Source organism: Fistularia commersonii, chromosome 1 (assembly GCF_037954325.1).
Source record: "Fistularia commersonii isolate RoL2024-O1a breed Wild chromosome 1, RoL_Fcom_v1.0, whole genome shotgun sequence".
Classification (NCBI taxonomy): domain Eukaryota; kingdom Metazoa; phylum Chordata; class Actinopteri; order Syngnathiformes; family Fistulariidae; genus Fistularia; species Fistularia commersonii.
Window position 1 is genome coordinate 13947844 of NC_141284.1, and position 17178 is coordinate 13965021.

Sequence of the window (17178 nt, forward strand, 5' to 3'; positions counted from 1 at the left end):
TAACAATATAAATCTGTTTCTTTCGATGCAACATAAAACTACTGTGGTTATGAGATGGACGAGAGCACCTGAATGCAGCATTTGACACAGCGGAGATCATCTCCCGAGTAGAGCGCATGCGCAGTAGGTGGAACCCGGGAGTGTCTGAGCGGTTCGGCGGACGTGAATCCGACCCGCACCCAGCAGCATCTATTGTGCACGGATAATGACCCCTTCTGTGCCGAGAACGGTCATCCTGCGGGACAGAGGTGAAGTGAAGGTCTAACGGCTTCCGAAATCGGGTTCCTACAGGATTTTTTCAATGGAAAATCGGATTTTAATGACCTTCAACGGTCCTGCCAATAAGTAATTTCTAACACTTTGTTGTCTGCAAGTCAGTCTGATTGGCTGCTGCACATGAGCGGGTTTGTGTTCGATGTCCGATTAACACTGACATCGCCATTAAATGCCTTGGTTTTATTGTAGTAAACATTTATACATTCATTCATCCGCTACAAACTAAGATTTTTTAGTATATATTTTTTTTTTTTTCCCAACAGCAAATTTCTTTTTTTTTCTTTTTTTAAACATTACATTCAACCCCTTCGGAGACGTGCTACTTTATACCTTCAAGCGGATTTATCAGATCAGGCGCCAAGGCATCTGTCGGGACATTTGTGTGCCAGGACTGTGTTGACTCCCCTTTGGACGAGTTATGCTGAGGGCCACTGCGGGCTCAGTGGAGGAGAGGGATGACGAACAGGAGGATGAAGGTGAAGAAGAGTTGAGGGATGGAGGAGTGCCTTTCTATGTCAACAGAGGAGGACTCCCTGTGGATGAAGAGACTTGGGAAAGAATGTGGCGCCATGTGTCTCGCATTCATCCAGATGGTGACAACTTGGCCAAGCGAATCCGGGGGGGCACTGACCTGCCCAAGGTTAAGTTTGCAAAAATGTTGCAAAAAATACCTTCATATTCAATATATGTCTTAGAATGCATTAAAATCGGTGACACATTACTTAAATGTTTTTATTCTGCAAGAATCAACCAGAGGGTTATAGGGTTTTTTTTAGGATTTTGTGTCATAATTGTAATGCACTATGTTTACATACATTCATTGTATTTACTGTTTTGATTGTAGTCCTTGTGTGATGTAAGGATACTCACGTCAAGAGAGGGACTTGCAAAATCCCCTATCTCAAATCGTAGAATCTCCAACCTCACACCATTATTTCAGTATCAATTGCAAAGAGTGTTAAAATGTGGACTACAATCAAAATAAACATTAAATACAATGAATATGTAAACATAGTGCATTACAATTATGACACAAAATCCTTACAATTTATACCTGGAGTGTTTGAGGCAGTCTGTACACTTCACACTAACCTTTTAATGTTCCCACATTGTTCAGAGACAATTAACACCTTTGTGCGGTATGAAAATACAACACAATTATTTAGCCTTTCAGGAAATAGTTTTATAAAGCAATGTGCCTCTCAAACAACATCAGGAGATGTTTCTTTTTTGATGAATTTCTACTTTCCAAATTAGAGAGCAAGTAACAAAAAAAATCACATCTTTTTGCAAACTGCCTTTTGTACAATCTTGGCATATTACTGTAATTTAATGCATAAAGAGCAGTTTGTTATACTTATGCCACTAGTAATACTTCACGGCGAAGAGCTCTGAGGTCATGAGAAGAGGCAACATTTTCCCTGTTGTATAATAGAAAATATAATTGTTTGAATGCTCTGTCTGACAGATTCCGATACCGAGTGTGCCTACATACCAGCCTACCACCACTATTCCACAACGCCTGGAAGCCATACAGAAATACATCAGGGAATTGCAGTATCCTTTGACAATGTTGTCATGAATTGACAGGTATAATACAAAGCTAAAACATATGTGTGTGTGCCTTCAGTATAGTCTAATTAGCGCTCATCCATTTATCCTACTTGGTTTACAGACACAGTAGACACTGCCATAGTTAATATACAGTATATATTGGGAATGTTTCAGAGAAGTGATGGTTTGGCCTGTTTGTCAGTGTGCATTGCAGAGCTGAGTGTCATTGTGCTTTACAGTGTGCTGTTTGAAATTGACCTTAACTATAACCTGCAGGTACAATCACACTGGGACACAGTTTTTTGAGATTAAAAAGAGCCGGCCTCTTACAGCGTAAGCAAACTTCATCTTCCCTCATAGACTGAATAACTCACTGTCCTTGTCAAAAACCAAAGCAAACAAAAAGAAAAAGTAATCTTCTGGTTGAACTTCTGCTGTCCCTCATAAAGCAACTGCATTGGTAACTTACTCTAGTGGCTGGGTCTTTTCTGTTTTCATGTTATCAGAAGTTCCAGCCTTTTTCTCGCTCACCCAAAATGCTTTTCTTATGCTTCATGATCCATTGCAGTATGTGTCATATTAAGTATATGTCATTATGAATCAGTTATTTTTTATTGTTTTTGAAATATGTTTTTGTTTAATGATTCTAAACTCTCCTGTACAGGCTGATGGACATTGCAAAGGAGATGACACGTGAAGCGTTGCCAATCAAATGCCTGGAGGCAGTAATCCTGGGGATGTATCTTTACTGCAGCAGATTACATGGTGTGATACTTCAATGTAGATATGTAAAGCAAGCAATAGAAAGAGGAAAGACACGATACATAATATTCTTCCAGATATAAAAATTTACTTAAGTGTGGAATACTAACTAAATTGACAGCAGGCATAAAATGTTTTTCTTCAGGGTAATATGTAATAATTTGATTTCACATCAATGCTCTTGATTTTTTTGATACATTCTTCACGATTTCACATTCTTAGCTTTTTCATATGTATTTTTTCTTGAGTTTATTGACTCAGTTGCATTTTATTAATTGTATTTTACAATTAAAACGATGAAGTGAATTAGCTGATCCATGTTTGGGTGAAAGATAGTTATCAATCACAATTTTCTATATTAAAAGTCCATCCGTGCATATGGACTATTTAACTAGTGTATGTACATCTATATATTGCCTAGCCTTGACCTTCTGACTGTAGTCTATGTTGTCTTGATCTTCCTGTAAAGCAATAGCGGTTGATACTAACAGCTATTATAGTTGTTCATCAAAATTTTGTTGGCAATTGTTATCTAACCTCAATCTGCAATGAGGTCTGCAAATCACACATGCTTTTCCTTGACCAAGCTGGGTGAAGTCATCTCACCAACAACATGCCGGGTGTGGAGCGCTTCCCCCTCAGCTTTAAGTCTCAGTTCTCAGGGAGCTACTTTTACCACATTGTGCTGGGAGTTCACTGCGGAGGCCGCTTTGGGGCTCTCGGCATGAGCCGGAGGGAGGACCTCATGTTCAAACCCCTGGAGTTTCGAACACTGATGGATTTGGTGCAGGAGTTTGAAGGGGCCTATCGGGGCTACTGGCACACCCTGCGCAAGGTCAAGATCGGGCAGTATGTGTCGCATGACCCTCACAGCGTAGAGCAGATAGAATGGAAGCATTCCATTCTTGATGTGGACAAGCTGAGCAAGGAGGAGCTGCGGAAAGAGCTGGAAAGGCACACTCGGGACATGAGACTCAAGGTAAGGACAAACATTGCAGATCAATTAGCTCTACTGTTTTCATATTCTTTCCTGTTGAAGTTTGGTTGCTTTGACCTGTAAGTAAACAAATAAGTCTAATTAGATTAGATTAAAATTGTAATTTTTTAGCATGAACTTCTTTCCATGAAATGTGTAGGAGTTGATAATAAACTAATTGTATTACAAAATCAAATTTTTGAATTCTAAAGAAAAGAGTTGTATTCGTGTGAACACATCTGCACCCCAGATTACTCGCTATAACATTTTTAATAGTATCCTGTCAATTTTGCTATTACAAATATCTTCTTTTTAACCATAAAGTTACAATGCTAATGTCAGAAGCTACAGTTAGGTATTAAATTATCATTTTTCATTATCTGAACTATAACGCTATGCACTAGCATGCACTAGAACATCATGTTTTGAATTATAACTAGCCATGTGAAACTAAAAAAAATTTATAGGATCGAAAAATATAACAAAGAACTTGTTCTTAAATATAAGAAGAATGCAAAGTCATTCTGTCCCGCTTTTTCACATCTTTTTTTCTGTTGAACTATAAATTTTACTCCTTGCCTTCACCATGACTGTACCTCTCAACAGTGCAGCAGCTCTCCAGAGGTATAAACACATGGAAGTAGACATATTCACGAAGCCAATTGCCATTACAACTCACACAAGACTTTAACAAGACTGCAAATACCGTCATGATTACTATTCATAATGTTAAGCTGACACCAGTATGTCTATGATGCATTAACAGGATGCAACCCAATCAGGGCATTAATAATTAGTTGCAAGGCGGATGGACTGTTTCCTTTCAGCATATTAGATTTCTTCTGATGTGACGTTCCATCACACATGGTGATACGAGCTGATCTGCCATCAGTTGAATTATTTTTCCTTGACTACGTTCTCTCATCTCATTCGATTCTAAAATAAGGGCAGCCGCGGTGCCAGCCTCCGCGCCTAATAAAGCTAATGTGATGGTTGGCCTCCACTCTGCTGTTTGTCATGCGGCACTGCTTCAGTCCATCAGCAGCTGATTCTCTTACAGTGACCACCATGCACAATCTCATTAAAATCTTGTCATCAGCATGTTGCCTCTTGTTCATAAGGAAAATTGAGGGGAGAAAATTTGAAATTCTAACTTAGATTTGGTTTTGTGTGTGTTTGCAGATAGGGAAGCCTGCACCTCCCTCTCCCACCAAAGACAGGAGGAACAGTATGAGTTCGCCCCTCCGAGGACCCAGCAGCCCCATACGCAGGATCAGCCGCGTGGAGAGACGGTATGACTAATCATGTGCTTCAGTTAAGTTTTTCCATTGAAAACACAGGCACAATACCTGTTTATGTGAAGCCTTTGTTGTGACTGGAAAAAATTTGCTCTGTTTTTGGATAGCTATTTCATGCTCTAAGGCAAAGCAGAAGTAGCTTTTGAATTAGTCAGTGTTCTTTTCACCAGTGTGAAACTCTTGTTCAACTTTTTTCATGGGGTGGTTGTTTTTATTTTTGCAGTCCGTCTGGAGAAAAGAAGGTTTTGGAGCAGAAAACAAGCGGAGACATAAACGGATATCAGATCAGAGTCTGAAGAAGATCACTTAGCTTTCATTAGGAGAAGGTACCGCACACATCTCATTCATGGTACAAGCAACATTTTGCCCAAAAGACAAACACAAAAAAAAAAAAAGCCTCATTGTCTACAGTGTCAGAGGTTTTTCTTTTTTTCTATAACAATTACTGTGAAGTGTAGTTGGTGCTGGCGATGCCCGAAGCTAAGGCATGGGTCAGATGAGCAGTGATGTGTAATCCTTTTATAACTTTAGAGTTTTTTTTTACTATGCTCAGCGAGAATTATGATTCTGCCCTCAAAGCTGGGATAGACTCAATCACTCAGTGTAAATGTGCTGCTGGACACATCATATGTTTTCGTGGTGTTAATATGTGCAACAAAAGCTCTTGAGGCATGTCTGCAATCTGTATTGACATACTATACGTGTGCAAATACATGTACTGCCATTTTTAATCCACTAAGGCTCTGCTGAGCAAGACTCACAAGAGTAGTGACTAGGTTGCAAACTACCCATGTGCCTTGTATAAATATTCAAAGACTTTTTATAGCCCATATTTTTAGTCACCACCTCCTACATTTAACTACAAAGTGATCTTTACACCGTGAAATATGTAATACCATAGCAGAAGCTAGCATGTGTAGCTTGCTTTTGACTTTTCTGGTGTGTCACTTGATCATGAGGTTGAAAACACATACTGCACCTAAGTTTTGGAGTATGATGATGAGAGTTGAATTTTCTTTCTTGTCATCTATGTATAAAAACAATCATCAGTGTACATGAGGGTAATGCGGTTGACTGACCTCAACTGTATTTGATTAAGATGCAAAATAAGGCTGAATTAGTGTATTTGCACTGTATAACTGCTTTATACATACACTGTTTCTAAATTGTATTCGTAGCAACTTTATTCACTATCCCACTTGCCTTAAGTGGCTTCCAAAAAAATCAATGTCCACTCAAGAAGTTTCTTACACTTTTGTATTATTTTTTAGATTATATGTCTGCCACTTTATACTTTGTCTGTGTTTGTAATCACATGTGGACCACTGAACATTTCAAACACACAGCTCTCAATAAATTGTCACAGCCAGCATTTCGATGTGTGCTGTTGATATTTTCACACCAGTATTTGCAATGCATTGTTTTGTGATTAGGAGAATATGGCAATATGCATCATAAACCTGAAACTAAAGGTCTCACAGTATCCAGTCATCATTAGCTCACTCTCACTGAAAAAAACAAAAACAAAAGAAAGATATCATTTAACTTCAATGACCTAAAAGTGTTCAAAATTAATCTGAAAATTGAAGAAATATTGTATCTGTAATATGAAGCAATTAATGCAATGCAAAAACAAATGAACTCCAGTTGTCCACTCAAAACCATATAAGTGGAAACGAATTGAAAATAGATATAAAAAGAAAAAAAGCATGAAAGGAAGAAATAATGAAAAAAATTGTTGTTACTCAAAGGTTTGTAAAAATATGTAATTTATGTAGTTAGCAAAATAAGACTTACATTTCATAAAAAGGAAATAGACCCTGTATTAAAATTAATAATCTTCAGCCTAAGTGTGGTTTCATTTTGCTGCGTTGCTAAGAACATGGCTATCAAAACGTTAGCCTTGTGTCTTCCATTAAACCAAATCTATTGTTGGATACTGTAGCTGAATTTACTCAATCACATTGAATGTTCACAATGTTTTGGGCAACACAATTTTGTTTTCATTTTAAATTAAACAGAAATCCTCATTTGTGTTTCACGTGGTGTGTATTTTTAGTGTGCCTCCACTTTTCTACATTTATTAGTAATAAATGTTTGGCGATGACCATCCCTGTGTCCACTGCTTCTGTCGAGCGTACATTTTCAACCCTAAAATGAATTAAAACTTATCCCAGGAATACGACAGGGGAAGTTCGACTTTCAGCAATTGCTTCAATGGCGATAGAAAAGGCCTTTTTGATAGAGCTGGATAATCCGACAGAATTGAACAGGATGGATTTTCTCTACAAATGAAGAGAATTTTTGATGAGTAAAATGCTGCCATTTTCCTAAATAATACTGCAAGTTTATAAGGTTATTATGGTGCTCTTTATGTGTCACAGCTGTTTGCTATAAATGCATTTACTGTGGCTACAAGAGTTATCTATCTGCAATGCACCTCTCTTTATTTCTGCATAATAAGATGGTTTTTATAGCCATTAACTATTTGGGGGTGGATTGATCCGGAGCACTACTGAAGGCCTAGGTGTAAAATGCACGACCCGCCACTGTTTATTACAGGGAATATGAGCTTTCCTTAAACCAGGGTTTCCCAAACACCGTGCCGCAACACATTAGTGTGCCGTGGAAAAATGCCCACTTTCACCTGATTGGCTCAAAAAGTGTTTATTCAACGCATTTTTGTTATTTTTTATTTTTCATTTAGTTATTCAACGCAAATGGTGTGTCTTCGTACGCCTATCTATGTGGTCAGCATGCAGTGACACGCAGATCAATTACCGTAAGTTCAGGCATATAAGCCGCTACTTTTTTCACAGGCTTTGAGAAATTCGGCTTTTAAAACTATGCGGCTAATTCGTGGATTTTTATACGGTAATTACGGTAGCTTCCTTCCGCCAACACCATCACAGTGGACAAATGAAACTGTTTTGGCAAACCCACTGTGGCATTTACGACAATATCTTCAGATCAGCCATTTTGCGTTTTTTGCACACACACCCATCGTGAAAATGATGCGCACAAATGCATTTGATGCGGCTTCCAAGTCGAAAGCGACCACTTTGGCTGTTGAAGAAGGAAATAGAGATGCTGCACGTCTGTTTTGAAAAAACAACAAAAAAAACCGTTATGTACCAGTAGTTGTAGATGTTACCGTCATTTATTTAATTAAGTTCTAAAAAATGTTTCCCGTAACATAATGCGTTTTTGATATCTCATATTTCAACGGGGACACCTGCGGCTTATTTATGTAAAATGTCTTTTTTTCTTTTAAGATTTAGTAGGTGCGGCCTGTATATAGGTGCGCTCTATAGTCCGGAATTTACGGTAAATGGTCTTCCACTAGATGGCAACGTGAGTGGAGATCAAGAAGTTGGAGGATTTCAGGTACTTGGGGTCAACAGTCCAGAGCAACAGAGTGTGTAAAAGAGGTGAAGAGGCGGGTTCGAGCAGGTTGGAATGAGTAGAGAAAAGTGTCAGGGGCACTATGCAATAGAAGACTATCAGCCAGAATAAAAGGAAAGGTGTACAAAACAGTGGTGAGACCAGTGATGCTGTTTGGCCTAGACACAGTTACAATGACCAAAAGACAGGGGGCAGAGCTAGAGGTCACAGAGATGAAGATGTTGAGGTTCTCTTTCTGAGCAACCATGATGGATCAGATCAGGAATGAGTCTATCAGAGGAACAGCACATGTTAGATGCTTTGGAGAGAAGGTCGGATGCTGGAATTAGAGCTGCCTGGCAGGAGGTCTTGGGGAAAATCAAGGAGAAATTTTATGGACGTAGTGAGAAAGAATATGAAGGTAGTTGGAGTGGGAGAGGAGGATACAGAGAATAGGGTTAGATGGAGATGGTTGATTTGCTGTGGCGACTCCTGAAGGGAAAAGCAGAAAGGAGAAGAAGAGTGAATTAAGCTGTGCATCTACCTGCTGCTGCTAAAACAGCAGAGTACTTAGTGATGCTTTGAGTGAGACAGCAGCAGTGATACGCAATGGATGAATATTTTAAAAGACAAAGTACTCATTCAGGGCCTGAAGAACATTCTGACCCAGATTAAGACCCAAGTATGGGTAGTGGTCGGAAGAAAGTAAAAAAAAGTGAGCTCAAGACAATACAATGAAAGTTATATTGCATTTGGATGTACTTCTACTGGGGAACCAACCGTGCCGACTCGGGGAAAAGCTTTCCAACAGTGCCATGGTTCTAAGCTTACTCAAACACCACCTCCAAACTTAACACCCTTCACTTTAAGATAAGAACGTTGACTATTTTGTTCATCTGCTGCCAAAGAAAACGGGCAGTGTTGTTGAAGAAAATCACCAGGTCAAGTGTGAAAGCTCTGAAAGCTAGCAACGAAGTTGCTGAACTCATCGCTAAATCCAAACAGCCACTCACCATGGCAGAGACATTGATACTACCTACCTGCAAAATCATCATAGAAATGCTTGGCCCTGGTGCTGTTAAAGAAATCACCTCACATTGAGTAAGTAAATTGAGACTACAGTTTCATTCTGTGTCATTAAAAACGTTTTTCACACATTTATTTGGTGGTGTACCGTGTGATTTTTCTAATGTAAAATAAGTGTTGTGGCTCAAAACAGGTTGTGAAACACTACCTTAAACTATGAGTTTATTTGACATCAAACAGTCCTTAACTGAAGAGGCATTCTTGGATCTGACCAAATTAAAGCAAACTGGAGATTTCAAAACACTTCCCAAGTTTATACAAAGTCTACTTTGTGCCAGCAACACTGTGAAAGGGAAACAAAACAGACTTGGTTTTAAACTGTTAGTATCTAAATTTAACACAGAATGTTTAACTGAAATTAAGTGATTACGAAAAGGCTAAATGTTTTTAAAGGGGTTCAGAAGAAATGAGAAGCTTCACACAATACACAGTAAGTATGGCTGCTTTAATCATAGGTGTGGAAGTGAAGCAGATGAATAGGTCATGTGACATACCCTACCTCTCAAAGCGATCAGCTAATGTCTCAATGGCTGCTGCATTCAATGAAAATCGTGTGTCTTGGAAAGTACGCAATGTGCAAAAGTATGTCAGGTATTGTGGAATAGAGCTGGCAGAATTGATTGCTTCACAAAAAAAAAAAGAAAACTGGCTGGGGCTTTTTAGAAGCAGACTGGTAAAGTTTTAAAGATACAGCAGCATAGACAAAGGTCCCCAGAAGATACCAGAGTCTGCAGAAGTGGGGACACTAGAGAGCTGAATGAAAAGGGAACAACACTGTTGGAGTTGGAGCACTTAATATTCATTTGAGTTTCAGAGAAAAGGAAGCACATCTGGTCAGCCTTTTACACTTGAGATTGCACACCACTAAAATGACATGGGATTATACTCAAGTAGAATCTGTCTAATTTAAAGCCAGTGGGGGCTTATCAAGTGCTAATATTTTGAATCTAATTATCATCTAAAACAATACTATAAAGATGCTTCACAGACATTTTGTGAACTTGGTTACACTGGGCTTCCAAATAACTCACAGTAACCCATCACATTATTGTTGAGAAATTAACAAACTCCGAAAGATGGCGCCATGGTTTTAGCTTATATTTATTATACACTTTCCACTGGGCCTCATCTACATACCAAGTTGACCATAAGTTCAAAGCAAATGCAAAAGTACAAAGACTAAAAATATCACACAAACTGACAAAACACAAATTTTGTTTCATCCGTAGTTGACTTCTGGGCGAAGTCAAGAGAAACTGCAATTTCTTTTTAAATAATAGATCTTATACTAAGCAAAAACACAATTGACTTGGATAAAGATTAAGATAGGGAATTATTGACAGATGACTGTCAATAAGATGGGGTTAGCCTGATGTGAGTAGGCCCTTCAGAATAAGTCTGGGTTCTACCAAATGTTACTTAACAGATAGATATCCCCCACCCCCAACCAAACACACTGTCTTCCAGTGTTTGCAAGAAACAGGAACAGAAGGCATGCTATATTTGGAAAAAAAAAACAGCCTACTGACCTATATCCTTTTTTTGAACATTGTACATGCTGTAGGGAATGAGGTCACACCCTGACTCCTCTATATATTGTACACTATTGTTTCTCTCCAACAGGCTTCATGTATTTTGAAAACCTGCAGAAGAGCTGATGGTAAACAGAACACACATACAGTAACACATAGCTGACTGAGCCCATTCATGCTCCAATATCTAAATTCATTTTTTATTCATACAGCCGCCCTACACAGACAAACATGCACACAATGCAGAAATACTCTTTTGAACGAATACAGCGCTCCAGTGTAATTGGCTGAGAGAGACATCACGAACATTAGCCCCTTTCACCCCTGAAAGACAAGGCAGGGCAGAAAAGGACTGAACTTCATACATGAAATTAAGAGGCAAAAAATGGTTAAATGATGAGCAGATCAGAATCATAAAGCTGATTCTCATGGACAATGTTGGAGACGGGGTATTTGATTCATGAGAGTTGAGAGCTGGAGAGATTATTACGCAAGACTAACACTTGTCCCCATGTACACTCTTATTTCAGACCTCATCTATGCTAAAATTAGCAGTGTTCTTCACATGCAGCAATTTTCAGAGTCAATATGCAATTATTCCAGTCATGCCATGACATAATGAGTCAGGTTTGGTATCTACTATATGGGGTAGAAACCCTTACATACCATCTTCACAGTATTTGAATAATAAGCAGAGAATTTGTTGTCTTTTGGCTGAATCTCATTAAAATCATTAATTACTGTCTAATCTACAACACAGTATGGTCAAACACATCAAAGATTAGTTCATGACGTAATACTTCAGTGATGAGCACAATCGAGAGTCAAATCATTTGAAAATATTTAATTTCACAAAATCTCAGAAAAACAAACCCAGAAGAAACCTTTAGAATCTGTATTAAATAAAGGCAAATTGTTGCATTTCCACTCAGTGTCACAGCTTTGAGTTTTATACAGGGTATGTTTAGCAAACCAGGGTTATCATATTTCAGCCATTATTTTGCATCATTAGTAATTAAAATCAGAACAGAGCTGAATAATGGCAATTATTTTAAGAGCCTCTTTTGAAACAAAATACTGTCCAACTCCATTATAAAATGTATCATTTTGGCGTAATTGATATATTGTGAATCCACACCAATTACCAAATAAAATGCACCAAAGTCTATTCTGTCAAACAGCATTGAGTTCTAGCTTGAATTTGGCTAGAAGACTGAGATGGTCAGATGGGAATATGTGGTTGGGAAGGCCATTCATTGACCACAGGACATCTTTTGACAGAAGAGAGAGACAACTAGTCAATGTCAGACCTTGACTCATCAAGCCACCACCTAAGAGACAGAAAAACAGAAATCATATAAGTTCTTGATACACTCATATTCATCGCTTCAGTGTGTTTAACAATGCTTCAACTTAAAAGAATACCATACCTTCTGGACCGGTGCTTATTACACGTTTTGGGGAATAGAAGATGTAGTCAACGGTGGTCCCCACCTCAGAATGCAGGGTTGTGACCTCTGGATTGCCAGAGCCAGGCAGAATGTGCTTATATACAGACTCCAGATCCAGCTGGTGAGTGATAGTGTGTCTGAACCTATGACACACACACACAAAACCAATTAGTGATAACAACTCATCTAAACCCTACCTGTTTTATAATGTTAATGAGAGGGTAAAGGTTGTTATAATTGTCATTGGTTCTCAAAGTTGTTGTCAGCTGCTGAGATACTGAATGATATAATAACAATAATAATAATAAATCCTTTATTAATCCCCATGGGGAAATTCATTCTTTGCTATTAACCCATCACGGATGAACCATGAGCAGTAGGTATGTCGTCAGCCAACAACAGGGGGAGCAGTCAAGGATTCAGTGTCTTGCTCAACAAATCTTCGACACAGTAGGAGGAACCAGCAATCCAACCAGGAATGTTCGGTTCCAAAGACAATTGCGCTTCCTCCTGCTCCAGGCTGCCCCGAAATTACTATCAACATTGAGCTATCTTTACATTAAGTGCAGCATGAGGGCTTGTTTGAATTTATGAATGACCATTTACCATCTTGTATGTGGCTGGTGAATCCTTGAAGCATCTGAATACAGAATAAAAAAAAAAAAAGAGTTAAAGGAGTACTGTGTGATGATCAGGTTCTGTAAATGGCAAAAACACAGAGAGCAATTAGTACTTTCTAAAGTATCAAACACTACCTGGTGTGTTGTCAGTTACACCTGCTATTAGTGGCAAGTTGTGTGGACAAACACATGAAACTGGACAAAAGCGTAGACTCAACATGAAGTCATGGCTATACTGATATTTCCCTACAGGGAGACAAAAGATTGAAACCAGTTACTGGATTACAAAAATAAGGATTATGCTAATAGGCTTTAAACACTGACCTGATATTGGACTTGGCCTCTTACACATCTCCTTAGTAATATATTGACAGCTGTCTGTGAATCCCAAACAGCTGGGCCACAGAGGAACAAACAGTCTGTGGCAATGGGCTTTGTATGACAGGTCCTCTTGACCAGATACCTGCAACACATAGGTTACAAAATCAACCACAAATGCCACAAACTCAAATACAAGACACTGATTACAGTAAAGGAAAAATCTCCCCAATAACTCAGTCTCACCATCCATGCAGGAAGGCCCTGAAAGTAAAGCTCGCTGGTGGTGATGAAGCGGTAAAGAGGTGTGTGGGGGACTGAGTTAAAGTCTCCACACAAAACAACATTACACTGTTCGCCTTTTTCCAAACAGGACTTCACCATGCTGTGGATTTCTGTCAGCACTATTGCTAACTGAGCCAGCTTTATGTCGCCTCTCCTTGGGTTGAAGAGTAGGTGTGTGTTGGCCACACAGATTGGTGGGCCTACTTCCATGACCTCAGAGCCTTGGATAACCACTGGGCAAAGCAGTAATACAATGGCCACATTGTGCCTGTCCAGCAGCTGTGTTTCAGGCCTGAAGAACTCAAGGGGTGTGACAGCCACCTCAGAAAAGACACTGGTGCGATAACAAGTCGCACAGCCATCAGTCTTGTCTCCTGTACGCCGTTTATACACACAGGTGTAGCCTGAAACAAGAACATTAGAAAGTGAAAATTATTAGCCAGTGTGAGGTTTCCCATAATTTGTCACTAATTACCTACCCATCTGAGACATGGCTGGATACAGTTCTTCATGGTAGTGGTTCTCCTGAACTTCTTGGAGACACAGTATCTACATTAAAACAAAAAGAATAGTGGATAGTAAATGAATTGCCAGTCTCTTTTTGAAAATATTTATGTAATTATAAAATTTGCTGTGATTCTTACTCACATCTGGTGCCCATTTCTGTATTTCCTCCAAGAGGAGTCTGCAACGGTATTTCCAGTCCAGTACCTCCAGGGGGCAGTGTGTATACAGCTGTTCATTTGCCTCTAGTAGGTCCTGAGCAAGTATGTTGTAGGACATGACAGTGAATTCCATAGTGGGTTTTGTGATTGGGAGAGTTGTCTGGGTGGGCTCGGCTATAGTTGTGCTGTCATTCCTGTCTTCCCAAACTCTCCGAACTACTGGTAGAAACAAGCAAATGCAAGTTCAAAAAACTAATGGACACTAAGTAAATGAAGAATATAGAAAAATCCCATACCAGTAAGATCATTACATCATGAAAGAGATAATTAGCACTGGTGAAGGGAAATCACAGTCTCACCTTCAAGTGGCACCATCGGCTGTAGCGATGGGTGATAGTTCCCCTCTGGAAAACCCCAAAGTGGAAAGTGCACATTATCTGCCAATCCAGGTCCTGAAGGAAAGTAACATGCAGGTGGTGGCTCATGTTGCTCACTAAGTTTGAGATGACTCTGAGGATTCACCCCACTGTGCAGGTTATCATCATACAGAGCCAAATGTTCAGCCCAGCACTCAGCTTCCTGTTTGATTGCTCGAGCTAGACTTAATGACTCTGCCAAATTCTGTATTTCCATTACTTTCTCCACAGAAAAAGAAGTGTACTGCACAATGTCTTGAGTTGGAGATACAGACTCTTCAGTACTCAATATTGTCAATTTCTTCATCACTGGAGGAGAGCATATAGATTCCTCTGTGTGCAGAAACTCAAACTGTAGTCCTGGTTCATCCTTTGGATGACTATCCTTCACTATGACAGTATCATCATCCTTGGCATGAAGCTTCACACAGTGATTATTTTCTTTTTTCCTATTTGTTTCTTGGAAAGTTTCCACTTTGTCCTGTTGCTTTCCTACATGGGCATCTACATCCTTTGCCTTCTCAGATATTACTGACATAATCTCTGAATTCATCTCAGTTTGGGTCTCATCCTGCAAAATATTCATTCGTTGCTCATCTGTGTCACACATTGTATGGTCCTCGATTGCTGGATTCTGCCCTTTCATCCTTTTTTGCGCCTGTCCCTTTGACCCCCAGTTTGGACTGAGCCAAAGATCCAGCAGCTTGTTCTGAGACTGGTCACCATCCCACAGCTCTGTGCCATCTGCCACTGCAGGAGGTGTGTTCTTCTTTAAGGCCTCTGTTAGAAGATATGTAACAAGGGTTTTAACTCTGACATTTGCAATAGCCAATCTCAAACAACGCTAAATGACCCGTATAAATCTGAGAAAACATAAAGCAAAACATTAATGGGCGAGGTTATGACGTCACGGAAACGCTGAAGTTTAGAGAACAGACGTAGGCTGTACCCATTACCACAAGATTCGGTTATCTAAACTCCAGGAGAAAAAAATAAGAATTTCTATCTGTTTTCATAAGTGAGAAATTCCTATATTTCGTTCAAATAAGGTGTCCCACTACACTAGTACAGTGGAAAACGTGTCCTAATCGACTGACTTGCATCAATGTAGCTAATTGTTAAATAAGCGGTAAAACCGAACTTACGCTGGCAATTGTTAGCTCTAAATAGCAGGTCCGTTAAGGGTAACGCACAAGAAGTCCCATTTGAGTAAATGTTGCTCCTCCGAAAGTAACACGTTCTAACAGGACGAATATTGCAGTTATGTTGAGGAACTTACCCGACCGTCTGCCGAACAGGAGCTTCGAAAGTGGGTAAAGGACACAGAATAGCAGAATTCCAATCATGCTTACTTATTAACCCTGCGCAAGCGCACTCACTGTTTGGGAGAGTCACGCTGTAGCAAATGAAACATCACGTGTTTTGTTTTCGCTCTTCTTTTTCTCATTTGTTCGGTTTCTTTCGCTTGTTTTCTTTCTCTCTCACTCCCATGGTTTGAAACATATTAGTTAGTCTATATTAGAAGTAGAAGACACAAAAAATATTCGTGTTTGTGCGTGTGTGGAAAAGGATCAGCTGTCCTTGTCATTTCCAGCACACACAACAACATATGAAGGGACTGAAATGAGAATCCATCTTCCTCTGCTTATCCTGCACTCAGGTTTGCAGGTGATGCTGGAGCCTATATTAGCTGAAATGAGAATATGGCAAGATAATTATTTATATACTTTTTATTATGAATGCTCATCGTATCTTTTTTTAAAATTTGACTGTTGAAGGTGACAACATTTTCGTTTTGAATTGTCTTCTTTTCAGCTGCTTCATTCAGGGGTCGCCACAGCAAATCAAATGCCTCCATCTAACCCTATCCTTTGCATCCTCTTCTCACACCCACTATCATGTCTTTTTAAACTCCTTCCAAAATTTTCCTCTTTAATCTTCCTCTTGGCCTCCGACCTGGTCGTTCGAACAGCAGCGACCTTCCACTCAAATATTCACTGTCCCTCCTCTGTACATGTCCGAACCATCACAGTCTGGCCTCTGTGACTTTATCTCCAAAATGTCTAACATGTGTTTGTTCCTCTGATGGACTCATTCTTGATCCTATCCATGCTCGTCACTCCCAAAGAGAACCTCAACATCTTCGTTTCTGCAGCCTCCAGCACTGCTTCATGTATTTTCCTCAACCATACAGTATTGTTGATCTCACCACCGTCTTGTACACCTAAATTCATTCTTGCTCACGCCTTACACTTTTCTCCAACTGTTCCGGCCTGCTGGCACACGTTTCTTCAACTCTTTTCCACACACTGTTCCTCTGTACTGTCCATCCTAGTGACTTAAAATCTTCCCCCTTCATTCTCTCTACTCCCTCTTACCTCACTATTCCATTTGGGTCCCTCATTTTCCTCTTAAATTGTATGGGCTGAAAAATGTGACCGCAATTGTAACTTCTAACACTGTAAACATACTGCAATGGTAACTTAAAATTGCTGTGACATTGTCTTAGTATTGGAAACTGAGTTTGAAAAAAAGTACAAGAAATATTCAAGAAA

The 17178-nt window shown here is 39.4% G+C and overlaps 2 protein-coding genes across 4 annotated transcripts; one reads left to right on the forward strand and one right to left on the reverse strand.

Moving 5' to 3' along the window:
- The first annotated feature begins 42 nt into the window (after window positions 1–42).
- Window positions 43–6924, forward strand: vash1 (vasohibin 1). The gene is made up of 8 exons (XM_086149204.1): window positions 43–248; window positions 540–916; window positions 1745–1833; window positions 2107–2163; window positions 2495–2569; window positions 3190–3571; window positions 4751–4860; window positions 5090–6924. The coding sequence occupies exons 2-8, from the start codon at window positions 695–697 to the stop codon at window positions 5160–5162; spliced, it is 1008 nt and encodes a 335-aa protein (XP_086005330.1). The 5' UTR covers window positions 43–248; window positions 540–694; the 3' UTR covers window positions 5163–6924.
- A 3497-nt stretch (window positions 6925–10421) lies between these two features.
- angel1 (angel homolog 1 (Drosophila)) lies at window positions 10422–16030 on the reverse strand. 3 transcript variants are annotated; one of them, XM_086149243.1, is made up of 10 exons: window positions 15903–16030; window positions 14567–15403; window positions 14191–14423; window positions 14022–14091; window positions 13504–13946; window positions 13264–13402; window positions 13075–13185; window positions 12926–12959; window positions 12299–12462; window positions 10422–12199 (listed from the first exon to the last, which is right to left on the reverse strand). In XM_086149243.1, exons 1-10 carry the CDS (start codon window positions 15967–15969, stop codon window positions 12042–12044), a joined length of 2256 nt encoding a protein of 751 aa, XP_086005369.1. In that variant the 5' UTR covers window positions 15970–16030; the 3' UTR covers window positions 10422–12041. The 3 variants fall into 3 exon arrangements, with proteins under 3 accessions (XP_086005369.1, XP_086005360.1, XP_086005376.1); XM_086149234.1 differs by having other exon boundaries at window positions 14191–14426; XM_086149250.1 differs by lacking the exon at window positions 13075–13185 and having other exon boundaries at window positions 14191–14426.
- Between the last annotated feature and the right edge of the window lie 1148 nt (window positions 16031–17178).

Bases quoted from the DNA above. Each gene is read 5' to 3' on its own strand.
- vash1 (XM_086149204.1), top strand. From the start codon at position 695: ATGCTGAGGGCCACTGCGGGCTCAGTGGAGGAGAGGGATGACGAACAG. The intron at 917-1,744 runs GTTAAGTTTGCA...TCTGTCTGACAG, and splicing joins GGGGCACTGACCTGCCCAAG to ATTCCGATACCGAGTGTGCC. The intron at 2,570-3,189 runs GTATCTTTACTG...AGCTGGGTGAAG, and splicing joins GAGGCAGTAATCCTGGGGAT to TCATCTCACCAACAACATGC.
- angel1 (XM_086149234.1), bottom strand. From the start codon at position 15,969: ATGATTGGAATTCTGCTATTCTGTGTCCTTTACCCACTTTCGAAGCTC. The intron at 14,427-14,566 runs GTGAGACTGTGA...TGTTTCTACCAG, and splicing joins GCCGATGGTGCCACTTGAAG to TAGTTCGGAGAGTTTGGGAA. The intron at 13,186-13,263 runs GTCAGTGTTTAA...GTCTCCCTGTAG, and splicing joins GAGGCCAAGTCCAATATCAG to GGAAATATCAGTATAGCCAT.